General features: G+C 42.0%; 1 protein-coding gene and 1 long non-coding RNA gene across 2 annotated transcripts in view; both read left to right on the top strand.

Moving 5' to 3' along the window:
• The window catches only part of abcc4 (ATP binding cassette subfamily C member 4 (PEL blood group)), a 31,627-nt gene extending 26,387 nt beyond the window's left edge, over nucleotides 1-5,240 (top strand). Inside the window, exons 25-31 of the mRNA XM_028571865.1 lie at nucleotides 16-207; nucleotides 305-460; nucleotides 2,112-2,201; nucleotides 2,293-2,465; nucleotides 3,068-3,173; nucleotides 4,135-4,269; nucleotides 4,365-5,240. Coding sequence (XP_028427666.1) covers nucleotides 16-207; nucleotides 305-460; nucleotides 2,112-2,201; nucleotides 2,293-2,465; nucleotides 3,068-3,173; nucleotides 4,135-4,269; nucleotides 4,365-4,448 — 936 coding nt within the window. The 3' untranslated portion in view covers nucleotides 4,449-5,240. The remainder of the gene's footprint in view (nucleotides 1-15; nucleotides 208-304; nucleotides 461-2,111; nucleotides 2,202-2,292; nucleotides 2,466-3,067; nucleotides 3,174-4,134; nucleotides 4,270-4,364) is intronic.
• Nucleotides 5,241-7,764: 2,524 nt separating this feature from the next.
• Nucleotides 7,765-12,227, top strand: LOC114551060 (uncharacterized). The gene is made up of 3 exons (XR_003691827.1): nucleotides 7,765-7,958; nucleotides 8,084-8,203; nucleotides 10,971-12,227. It is a non-coding gene; the product is annotated as an uncharacterized LOC114551060 (long non-coding RNA).
• Nucleotides 12,228-13,441: the final 1,214 nt, after the last annotated feature.

The following is a 13,441-nucleotide window of genomic DNA, read 5'->3' as shown; positions in this document are numbered from 1 at the left end:
CTCTACTGTCCTCAGATGACCTCGGTCGAGAGAGTGGTGGAGTACACTGACCTGGAGAGTGAGGCACCCTGGGAAACCCAGAAGCGTCCTCCTCCTGATTGGCCCAGCAAAGGCCTGGTGACGTTTGACCAGGTCAGCTTCTCCTACAGCCCCGAAGGACCGCTAGTGCTCCAGAGCCTGAAAGCAATGTTCCGACCCAAAGAGAAGGTCAGACATCTTTCTCTTCAGAGGACACAATACTGCTCGTTTATCATTAAACCTAAACTGATATTATTAAACCGGATTCTGCTTTTCTCTGTGTCAGGTTGGTATTGTGGGTAGAACAGGTGCTGGGAAAAGCTCCCTGGTCTCGGCTCTCTTCCGCCTGGCCGAGCCTCAGGGGAAGATCTACATCGATGGTGTTCTGACCTCTGAGATCGGCCTCCACAACCTGCGCCAGAAGATGTCCATCATTCCTCAGGTAAACATCAGCTGACCTTCTATTGTGGGTTAAAACTGACACATGCAGAGAGCACTTTAACCAGACATCAGGCTAACACAAGGCCAGTGATTAGCTCGTTGTATGAAATTGAAAAAAGGTCTGTATGACTGACAAGTGCCTGGAAGTTACTGGGAGTTTGAATATGTGAACTCAAAACGGAAAAATAAAAAGTTGCCTGTGTGGAAAGGATCAAAATGCCAGTTTCGTTCAGTAGCAGAAAATCACCCAGCCAAGCAGAAAGTCATGTTAAATATTGTAGGATGCTTGGTCATGTCAGGATAGAAAGACCTACAAAGACTCCCACTAACAGAAACAGAATTGTTGCATGGGACAAACATGGAGCATTTAGCATATTTTACAGAGACTCATAATACCTATGTTTTTGGCTGCAGAAAGCACACAAGTCACAATTACATTTAAATAGTATAATACAATTCAAAACAAAGCTATATATCTGTAGGGATAAAGTGGTTTTGGCCCTAATCCGAGTCCTAAAGTACCATCGATACAAAGTCCGATACTTATATTTACCTGTGTTAAATAAAAATGTGTTGACACATTGAAATAACAGCTGCTATTTAATCTGACATCTTAATCTTGTGAGGTACTGGATCCAATATGAAAGGTCCTGAGATACTGTCTTGAGTTTAGTGAATCTGTGTATTTTGCTAACCCTGGTGTCAGAACAGTGTGGTGTAGAGCCCGACTGTCATTAAGGAGAGCATTGGTAAACACCTGTGCTTGTCCTACTATGACAAGTCAAAATGTCTGCTGGGAAAAAGGCCTATTGCGGCAAAGCCGCCATGACTTTGATGAGGGAGTAGCAAGCAGATGGGCAGTAGCACAGCGTAGTGGATGGTTTGATTCATAGGGGGTCCTGAATGTAAGATGGGTCTGAGCCATTCACAGCACTGTAGGCAAGTGCCAGTGTCTTGAATGGGACAGGAAGGTACATCACATAAGGAGAAGCAGGTAAAAGATCAATACTCATTTCTTTGTCTGCTGAAGCTGCTGCTTCAAATAACAAGTGACTTATTCTTCTTCACCACTAGTGTTCTAGTGCTACTGACCCTGATGGTGTCATGGCTGCTTAACTCTTTTAAAAAAGGTTTCTTAACTACCCTGGAAATCCAGAGTTCTCGCGAGAGCACAATTTGAATTTGCTCAGCGAGTCACTCTGGCATCGAGTAATGATGCTCATTAACTATGCCCTTGTAGCCGAGCTGCACCAATCACATCGGTGTATCTGATATAGGCGGGCCAGAGGCGAGCTAAACCGATGACGACTGTTTAATCTACAAGATAGCTCCACTGGTAGCTAAGCGTATGGGGCTCTGGATACGTCACCCCGTGTATTGTTGTGATTGGTCGTAGTGTTATCCAATTGCATGCAGTGAGATTTTCAAATGCACGCTTGGTGTTGCCCCTTGAGATGGGCCACTTTCATTACTCGATGCCAGACCCTTAATCCTTTCGGATTTGGGTCTGGATTTCCAGGCTATCTCTTAACCCCAGTTTGCAAAAAACGTAGCCCAACCGGTTTACTAACACCATAGGTTAAAATAGTTGGAGACTCAACTAGATTAAAGTCAACTGATTCAATAACTAAACCCCCCCTCTTGTTTTCCAGGACCCAGTGCTTTTTACAGGCTCCATGAGGAAGAACTTGGACCCTTTCAACCATCACACTGATGAAGATCTGTGGAAGGCTCTGGAGGAGGCTAGTATCCAATCAGCACACTCCAAAAGTTGAGTTTCTAGCTCATGTTGTTGCGTGTGTCAGGCAAAAACTCACTCCGTGTTCCCTGCAGGTGCAGCTGAAGTCTGTGGTGGAGGAGCTGCCGGGGAAGTTGGAGACGGTTCTGGCCGAGTCGGGCTCCAACTTCAGCGTTGGCCAGAGGCAGCTTGTGTGTCTGGCCAGAGCCATCCTCAGGAAGAACCGCATCCTCGTCATCGACGAGGCCACAGCCAACGTGGACCCAAGGTACTAAGCCGTTGCTTCACTGCTGTTGGCCCCGGGGACAACCATGAACTTCAGCTGATTTAATGAGAACACACAGACGGTCAATATCTGGGTTTAAAGGAGGGAGAATACATGATTGTTTTGGGATGTGACAAGACCTGATAGTACTTTTGTCTAGACTGCGAAAAATAAGTCACAGTACACAATCTGTGATCTTATTGTTGTAATATTTAAAAGCTGACCAACACAGTGACACTGGGCTGAGCTACTTAGACAAGTGAACAACTGACGCCAGATCTTCTCTCTCTCAAACCCTCCATCTGCTATAGTATAGCGATAAAAGTCATACTATAGTATGTTGAAAAAAAGTGATTTAAAAAAAAAGTCATAGTATGCCGAAAAAATAATACAAAAGTCATATTAAAGTATGTCAGTCATGAAAAGTCATAGTATGTCAAAAAAGAGATTTAAAAAAAAAAAAAAAAAAGGCATAGTATAGTATGTTGAATAGAAATGATACACAAATCATAGTATAGTTTGTCGAAATATTGTTTTTAAAGTTATACTATAGCATAGTCAAAAAATGCATCCCTATCTTTAATGCATGTGCCGTGTCTCTGCAGGACCGATGAACTGATCCAGAAAACCATACGGGACAAGTTCAGAGAATGCACCGTCCTCACCATCGCTCATCGTCTCAACACCATCATAGACAGCGACAGAATACTGGTGAGTTGTCTTACTCATAATGGAAATAAATAAATTTATGTATTTTAATGTATGACACAGAGTATTGTTTCATATTTTATATTTAAGTGGTCAAATAAAATCAGTCAAACAGTCAACTGATTCTAGGAGAGGGTACTTTACTTTTAAAAAAATGTTAAAAAGATTTTGCAGCTGTTGATCCTGACACGGTCCAGTTGGTCAGTTGGGACAGAAGACAAACATTTCTCTCATTTAAGGTGGTTTATTATAGCTGGAATAATAGAACTTGTATACAAGGAATAAAGCCAAAGGATTACATGACGCACATCGATGTGGGCCATCCTACTTCACCCTGGAGCTCCGTAGACTGGCCCCTTTCTTTGGTTTAACAGACAGTTCTTATCCCCCACAGGGGTGTTGTCTCTTCCTATTGGTTGGTTGGGGCCAGGATCCTTTGGCCCTTTGCTTCAGAGCAATCCTGGTCCAGTGACTTCTCCAGCCGCCCTCTGAAGGAGGAGTGGGCCTATAAACATATAGTTCCCCTGTGACCCCACACCTAGTTAAGATATGTCTAATCTACAGAATGTGGCAACCCCCTCATTTTATGGCCACATTCCTTTCTACTCTGATAGTGACTGTTTGACTTACTTGACTTCTCTCCCTCTCATCCTACACAAACAGATTTCAGAAGACATTATAAGTGATTGTCTTTTAATGAGGGCCTTGGTGTATCCTTAGCATCTTTTTTTTATTTCTTTACACTCCCTAGTGGAGAAATTCCATTGTTGCAGCAGTACAACCAAAATAAATACAAGCAGAAAAGCAACAGCTGCTTCCTGATTGATACCTCTCATGACTGTACATTAAATATGGACCTAGAGCCACAAGTCACTTAGTTTAGCATTAAGACTGGAAGCAGGGGGGAAATTCTCGCAAAAAATATTTTATTTTTTATAATTGCTGAAAGGTTTTGTGTCTCTAGGTTCTAGATGCAGGGAAAATTCATGCCTATGATGAGCCTTATACCCTGCTTCAAGATCCAGATGGCATCTTTTATAAAATGGTTCAGCAGACCGGCAAGCAGGAGGCAGCAGCTCTACTAGAGGCAGCTAAACAGGCGAGTTTTACCCTTTTACTTTCTTTAGACGCATTTTAAAATGTGAAGAAGTTTTATCGTAAGTGAATCTAACTTTGCAAAACATGTTTCTTCAGGTTTACAACAACAGAAGCCATCCTAGCATAGCAAACGGAGTAACAGCAGACGGTAACTTGGTTATCTTTGAGACAGCTCTGTGAGCTCCGGGAGGCTCTGACTCTCTAAACTTGAAAAAGTGCCTGGGCTCGTACTGCACCCCTCCAGCCTGTGGTGACAGCACCCAGGGGCTGATAGAAGGACCCCATCCACTCCAGCTGCTGAGGAGACAGGATCTGAAGAGGTTCAGGTGGGCTCAGTAGGGTCGTGAATGGCTGAGCCAAATACACGCACATTATGCTGCTGTTTTCTTCAAGCCAAAAGAGCTTGGAGATCACTGCTGTAAAACTGTTGAAATAAATCACTATTTATTTTCAATGCTTCATATTTATCTTCTGTTATTTGCTGCTCAGTATACTGATGCCTTGGAGAAATTGCTTTTAAATGGCTGCATAATCCTTACAACATTGTTTGTGCCTTATTTTATGTTCATACACACTAATTTAACCAATGATATTATCTAGATTTATCCAAAGTTGCCTTTTTTTTATATAGGAAACAATTATTGCACTTGATTTCGTACCAGATTTAAGGAATTACACAGCAGCATTCATTTCTGTAATCTCTACGAATGTTTTGTTTCAGCCTTTAGATTCTTAAATGTTCTTTTTTTACCGTTCCTACTCAGTTTACAGGGAGGAAGCTCAGGTGGCAATCTGAATGCCTTTCCTACAAATCGTGAATTAATTTTTGTTAAAATTATTTGACACTTTGTTTTGTTGGTTCTTTCCATTAAAAATGCGTCATGACTATCTGACATGTTAATACTTTGTTGTTTCAACTGCCAATTTGTACATTTCTTATGTCAACTGCTGCATAAACACTTACAAATCTTACTTTGGTGATTTCTTTGGGGTCAAAATATACACTTTAACCACTGCTATATTTACACAGAAAGCGGGGGGGCGTCGGCGGAAGTGTTTTGTCATTTCATATAGCATTTGTTTTATTTAGGCTACTTACGTGTGTGTGTGTGTGTGTGTGTGTGTGTGTGTGTGTGTGTGTGTGTGTGTGTGTGTGTGTGTGTGTGTGTGTGTGTGTGTGTGTGTGTGTGTGTGTGTGTGTGTGTGTGTGTGTGTGTGTGTGTGTGTGTGTGTGTGTGTGTGTGTGTGTGTGTGTGTGTGTGTGTGTGTGTGTGTGTGTGTGTGTGTGTGTGTGTGTGTGTGTGTGTGTGTGTGTGTGTGTGTGTGTGTGTGTGTGTGTGTGTGTGTGTGTGTGTGTGTGTGTGTGTGTGTGTGTAGTATATCAATGTGTGTGTGTGTGATAGTATATCAATGTGTGTGTGTGTATATCAATGTGTGTGTGTGTGTATCAATGTGTGTGTGATAGTATATCAATGTGTGTGTGATAGTATATCAATGTGTGTGTGATAGTATATCAATGTGTGTGTGATAGTATATCAATGTGTGTGTGTGTGATAGTATATCAATACATGTGATAAAGAAAGCCATAATGTCTAAAAAAAGTCATAGTATTTAATGTTGAAAAATGGGATGAAAAGTCATAGTATAGTATGTTGAAAAATGGGATGAAAAGTCATAGTATAGTATGTTGAAAAATGGGATGAAAAGTCACAGTATAGTATATTGAAAAAAAGTCATAGTATAATTTCAAGGAAATATAAAGAAGGAATCATTATATATATACTGATGCATCAAAGAAGACTGATATGAAAATGTGAATTGCTTATGTTATCCCTCAATTAAACATTGAATCTGCTAAAAGAATTAATGATGATTTAGCTGTATACTCAGCAGAACTGTTAGCAATATGGATGGCCTTGCTGTGGGTAGAGAGCAATAGACCTAAGCAAGATGTGATTGCATCAGACTCCAGCTCAGCTTTGACAAGCCTTACATTTCTTCACTCGGAGTCTAGACAGGACATAGTGTACGACATACTGCAACTAGCTAACAGTCTGATTAAGTCAGGTATTAGAACTACATTTATATGGGTACCAGCTCATATAGGTGGAGGAGGTATTGAATTGGCAGATAAATGTGCGAAGAACGCAGCAGAGCTGCCTGATATAGAGGTGGATATTAAATACAGTAAAGCTGAAGTCAAAAGTATAATTAAAGCTAAAACAAATGCAAAAGGGCAGTTTTTGTGGGATAATGAACAGTCTGGGAGACACCTGTAGAGAATTCAAGGAACAGTGGGGAAAAACAGGAATACATACAGATGTAAACAAGAAGAAGATATGGTGTCCAGAATGAGGCTAGCACATACAGGATTAAATGGAACATTATTTATAATGAAAAAGCATGTTGATGGAATGTGTGAATATTGCAATAGTCAGTACTTTATGTTGAATTTAAACCTGCAACTTTTAACTAAATAGTAAACGAGTTTAAATATGCACTGCCTTTGCTTTAATAGCAATATAACCCTTTAAAAGCAATATAACCCTTTTCTGGAGTTAGCATGCTCCAATCAGTATGCACCGAGCTGTGGTAATAATTCATAATTAATATTAACAGTCTATGGTGGTAATAGTAGCACAGACATGTTGCCACCTAGTGGTAGAATTAGGGAACTCTAGACTCAGCCCCAAAAGGTACATTAATTGATAAATAAAATAATATACAAAGAAAAAGGCTTGAATAAATAATGAAATATTCAAATACATATTTAAAAATGAAAACAAAAATACATGACTGCTGGTAATCTGAATGTAAATTTCTTGCATTTATATACATGCAAATAAAGAATAAAATAAATGCTATATAGACATAAGTGTATGTAGAAATGTAGAAGTACAGCACTAAAACTAAAAATGTCAAATACCAAAAAACAAATTCAGATTTTTTTAAAGCATTCATACATTCATCTTCCACTGAATAACTCACACTTGTATGCATGTATTCATTTTCAAATCCATGTATTACTTTTGTGTTTTCAGCATTCATTTCAGTATTGATTTTTGTCTTCCATATTTAAGAACTGTTTAACTTCTTTTATACACATCCAGCAAGTTGTAGCCACGTACCAGGATTGTAGCGGGTGACCACCAGCAGAATCTAATGTAATGATAATAAATGAGAGGTATCTGATGATGACCCTCATGTGACCCCCCCGACTTCAGACTGACCCGAAGACGACTCTGCGACCTCTGAACATGTAGCAACTTGAGCAGATGAATTTATGGATTATCAATCAGCTGCATAAAGACGAATGGAGGACGTTATGAGGTCAGTCGAGGCTGGACGGTATGTCACACACAACAGTCCTCCCCCTTAGGCAATAATCATCCGGGGCACTATCTCCTCACCATAGGCCAGATACACAAACACACACACGGTTCCTGCGTCCCGTTGTTGCTAACTCACAGCTAGCTTATGCTAACGTCTGTACTGTTGCTACTTTGGCTGTTTGGGGCGAACAAACAAACGACCCCGCGGTCACATTCACCGGAATGACGCTAGGAGAAAACTACGCATCGCTGTGAGAAGGAATATGGCGTTTGATATCGGTTTTATTAGTGTTTCTGCAAATAGACGGTTGCAGGTGGACTGGTGTTTACATGGTCCGTGGGAGCTGGAAGTCCGCAGGTTGGTCTTTGCCCATTGTATTCATGAACATTTCCACATTTCAGTGCTAATGCAAACTATAAATGTAACTATAACTATACATTACATAACCGTTGATTATTGTTGTATGCTTTTTACTTTGACAGTCAGCTGTGTGGCGGCTGCAGATCTGCAGCCTCAATGGATGTCATCTGGGAAGAAGAGGAGGAGGAGGAGCCTTGTAGAGACCAGCTGAAGGAACATCTTCTCTGAGCTGAAGCTCTGAGGTAGGACATGCTTTCTCTCCGGATTAACAGCTGCTGGCTGTAATGTTGACGGATTGAGTTGATTTGAAAGGGTCAGGTCACACAGAGTCCAGAATCTCAACAACATTGTCCACAGTAAGGATTCTAACATACACACACATTATGTATATATATATATATACACATATACACACATACAACTGAGACACTGTTTGTGGAAATGTCCTCGAACAAAATGTTAATGAGAAAAGACTTGATGGCTCACATGCTTGTGTTGTTAGGTCAGTGGTTAAGTGTTTGCAGGAGCTTGTGGTAGAGATATTTCCAGTGGCAGAACTGTTACCTTGTGTACGTTAGAGCCAGGCTGTGTTGTGTTGTTTCTGCTGAAGAACTATAATCCGACTATGTAGTGATAGAGCAGAGTGTAAACTGCTGTGTTCCATCTTCTAAAACCTGCTGGTCAGGTGGCTGCCTCGGTGTTGAGAAGGTTGGAGTTTGAAGCCCTCGGCAGGTCTGCTGGGTTTGAAGGAGTAAACACACAAAGCAGTGTGTGAAATGTTTGAGAGAACGTGTGCTGAAGCTGAATGTTGTGTCAGCTCCTGACACCGATGGCAGCGTTAGCGTTTTAGAGTTGTCGGTAAGCTGTCAGAGAGGACGTGTGAGTGTGGTAGGCTTGGTGGTGTAGTGCTGTTGTTAGTTCCCATCAGTCTCTGACAACGTTTAGCCGGCTCCATCTTCTCCACTCAGATGGGTTTAGAGTTTGACGTTTTGTAGACAAAACACTGAAAATAATGCAGCCGAGTGTGAAAGCAAATGGCTTTTACTTTTTAATTAGCCTTTTAAGATAGCAATGCGTTCCACATTATTTCAGAATAACGTTAGCTTATTTGTGTAAGTTCCACAGAATGGTTTGTGAAGGTTGACAGATCTTTTAAACCCACACCACTTTGCTGGTAATTTGTCAGCCAACCACAAAACAGTTTGGAATTGACCGGTGCAGATGACATCATTTGTGTGGTTTGGTCGTCAAAAAATTAAATCCGGAATCATTAAATCAAACGCACCCTTCCAATCGCTGTGTGTGTTTAGTAAGTAAAGAAGTGCGGTCGCCCACCATTATTACGCCAGAGTTCCAGAAGTAGCGTAGCTTGTTGGACCTGCCGTCCGTGGTGTTGGAATAAACTGAAGATCAGGAAACATGACAACTTATTTTGTCTGTCATTTCACTTGGGAGATTTTTTGCCATAAACGACCCACAGCACTGAATATCAGGCAGTCAGCTGTAGGAGAAGTTGACGTTAGCCAGCAGTAACTAAACAGCTTTGGACAGGCGGTTCCTCCAGCATGGATTAAAAACCCACAGGTCAACCACTGACCCTGGAACAATTACGAGGCAATTCATAAGAAAACTACCTGTTGTTTATCTCAGCAGATGTCTTTTCTTGTTGGAAGTGTGATGGTGACTGGTTGTTGTGTGTGGGTTTTGGCAGGCGGCTGCTGTTCCCACTTCCTGCGTACCGGGACTGAATCGTTTAGCGGTACGGAGTATCGGAGCCCTTTCCCCCCTGGTTGCAGCCCTAATATTAATATTTATTACATGGCTTGGTTGAATTCGAATGTAGAATGCGGTCTGTTATTTCTTGATAACAGACCGCTGCTAAGGATAACAAACCGTTGCCATGCAAAAGCAAAGCGTTGCCATGGACGCAGTTCTGTTCACTCTGGAGGACCGCTATCAATCAATCCGCTAAAAGAAGTCCGGATAATTTAGGCTATCAGCTGTGGGGAAACGTGGAGCAACTTCTGTCCTCCAAGCAATGACAGCAGATCTGATGAGCGTCTATCGCTAATATACCGTCTATGATCGCTAGCTACGCAGTAACATCCGTAGGGACAACAACGCTAATTAGTTAGCTTACATTGCAACTTGTTTAACGTTAACTTACAGGTGTGTCAACATGCAGCGGCTCTGCAAAAAGGAAACGAGATGAATGAGGACATAAACGTCCACATAAATATTCCCAAAGAAGCCATTCACCGTGTCTCACTTCACCGTCAACAGAAATGTTCAGTTTAATGTAAATTAGAGCAGCCGATAGCCCGCTAGCTCACTACAACGCGTCAGCTAATGTTGTGTCAGTTCCTGCAGTGATTAAAACAGCAGCTGAGTCATTTGTGCACCACGGCAGCACCCCATAAAATATACGGCTACAACCACAGACCGTAAGGTGATGTTGAGTAGCTAATAGACGAAGGATTGCATTACAGAGTTTTTACGTTGCTATGGACGAAGGATTCCAGCCGTAGAGACGGAACGGACTATTTTCTCTAGTGGAAGCAATACAATCGTATTTAAATCAATAAGCTCCCATTTAAATCAATATTTTGTCAAGTTATTAGTCAAATTATTGATTTATTTGGTAAGTAGCCATGTAATAAGCGGGATAATGTAGAGCGAGGCGGTTGTTATAGCGAATACAACCCCTTCAGGCTGATTCAAGACCCCGACGCGAACAACCGCCTCGCTCTACATTATCCCTTACGTATCACAGCTTTCATTTGTTCCGGTCTTTGTGTCACCTGGATTGACCTTAGGGTGCAGCTCAGATACTAAATGATGTTAACAAGACAGGGCCCGTCCTCTGCTTGGGAGCTACAGTTCTCAGCACTAGTAGCTCTACCTTGTGTCTCTGTGTCTTTTATTCCTCCTTAAGGAAAAGAAATGGACCCAGATGTATTGAAGCAGAACAATCCAATAAACTCTTACTTTCTCTTGTTTTCTCGCCAGATGAGTGCAGAGTTTCCGGACCACAACGGAGAAGTTCCTTCACTCCATTCATGCCGCCTTCTCTCCGTACTCACTGTATACTCATAGTATTGTATGTCATGAAATAATTTAATAAAAAAAGTAAGTAATAGTATGTATTATGTCAGAAAAAGCTCAGAAAAGTCATACATAATGTCAAAAAGTGTTATTACATTGTTATTACATTGTTATAACTATGTAATAACTATGTAATAACATGTATTATGACAAATCTGTTAAAAAGTGCTATTACACAGTTGTACACAGTACATGCCATAAAAGTGGACGTAAATAATTTTTTGTCCATAAAAAAAAAAAATTGGATTTTTTTTTCTTAAATTAGAATCTTCTCTTCCTTTCTCCTACTCGCTCCCTTTCTCTGACATGTCCTACTCGGGTCTCTTCCTTTCTCTGAGTTGTCCGGCTCTGGTCTCTTCCTTTCTCTGACTTGTCCTACTCTGGTCTCTTTCTTTCTCTGACTTGTCCTACTCTGGTCTCTTCCTTTCTCTGACTTGTCCTACTCTGGTCTCACTCTTTCTCTGAGGTGTCCTACTCTGGTCTCACTCTTTCTCTGAGTTGTCCTACTCTGGTCTCACTCTTTCTCTGAGGTGTCCTACTCTGGTCTCTTCCTTTTTCTGACTTGTCCTACTCTGGTCTCTTCCTTTTTTTGACTTGTCCTACTCTGGTCACTTCCTTTTTCTGACTTGTCCTACTCTGGTCTCTTCCTTTTTCTGACTTGTCCTACTCTGGTCTCTTCCTTTCTCTGACTTGTCCTACTCTGGTCTCTTCCTTTCTCTGAGTTGACCTACTCTGGTCTCTGCCTTACTCTGATCCCTGCCTGTCCTTGTCTTAATACTCTCCTACTCTCTTCTTGCCTGCACTTCCTTTCCTAGCCTCTCTTTCCTATCTGGGGGGCCTATCTAAGTGCACACACGCTGATACCGAGCTGTCTTGAACCCGCCACCGGCGCCTTTAGTGGCGAAGACAAACCAACTGCGCCACCAACGCATGTACGCATGCGACAGTTCTCCGGGTGTATTTGTCTTTGTCATTCTGGGTGTAAAGCTCAAAATAAATTGACTTTTCTTGTGTTGGAACCCATAACCTTTATGTCTCCCAACCAGCGTTCCATCACACTGAGCTATCAGATCTGATGGACAATCTCATGGTTAGTTGTGTATTTGTCTTTGTCATTCTGGGTGTAAAGCTCAAAATAAATTGTCCTTTCCTGTGTTGGAACCCATAATCTTTGTGTCTCCCAACTAGTATCTCATCACACTGAGCTATCAGATCTGTCAACAAGTGGCATGTGTTTAGTTGTGTATTTCACTTGTTCATTTTGGGTGTTGGACCTTAAAATTGAGTTTGCCATAAAGGAGTTGAACCCACAACCTCCTAAACAAATCACATGGGTATTATCATGCTGAGCTATCTATGACACTGTGAGCTTTCTGGTTGGAGGTTGTATTTAACGTTCACATCACTGAGGCGAAAATTAAAACACTCTTCTGACTGAACCGGGATTCGATCCTTCAACCTCATACTGTCACATCACCGTCTTATCGTGGTGAGCTATTCCTCAGGCTGGGATTTTTTTCCGTTCTGTTATTTGTTCTTCACACACATCTTTTAGCCAGCCAGGGGAACCGGGGTGAGGGGAGGGGGAGTTCTGATCTGATCTGATCTGATGCTAGATCACATCCACTAGACGTGCCCATGTCAAAGGACGAGCCTGGAGGCCTGCCTTATATTGCCTCTGATTACCTTGTCACGCAGTGGTGTGGGGTCCTTTGTTACCAGCCAAACAAGGCGTTTCCACTGTTAAAAACTTCTATCCCACTGGTCCCTTCTGCACAGCAATACCACAAAACATTACTAAAAAGACTAAAAAACACAACTCTCTTGCAACAGGTCACAGCCCGACTTGTCTTTCTTTGTCCTCCTGTTTGTCTACCCACACACCTGTTTCCCGTCCACCTTTAACAACCACATCATTAGATCCTGTGGCCAATCAGGAGCTGTGGGGGGGGTGTGGTGGGGGGGGTCCAGGCAATCACAGCTGCTTCTCATAATCCCAGTCTGGGGGTAGATGCTAGATCAGATGCACTGGACGTGTCCATGTCAGAGGACGTGCCTGGGGTCTGCCTTATATTGCCTCTGATTTGGCCCGAACCTAACGACGTCACATCTAGTGGATGTGATCTAGCATTTACCGGGAGGCATCAGCCTGTCTTGCTGAGCCACTTCTCTCTCTATAATGAGCATTAAAAGGACCATGCAAGTGCCAATTCGGACCATGTGGTCAGAGCTTGTTAATAAGCAGCTAAATGCTGTGTGGGACAAAGGATGTGTAGCCTCTTTTAGTCCCCTGGGGGCAATAAAGGTTTCATTCATTCACTCATTAATTCAGTCATTCGTGTGCCCTCCCACTCCTGAAAGTTTTCATTATAAGA

Source organism: Perca flavescens, chromosome 24, assembly GCF_004354835.1.
Source record: "Perca flavescens isolate YP-PL-M2 chromosome 24, PFLA_1.0, whole genome shotgun sequence".
Classification (NCBI taxonomy): domain Eukaryota; kingdom Metazoa; phylum Chordata; class Actinopteri; order Perciformes; family Percidae; genus Perca; species Perca flavescens.
The sequence above is the reverse complement of the archived record's forward strand: the minus strand, read 5'-3'. Positions and strand labels throughout refer to the sequence as shown.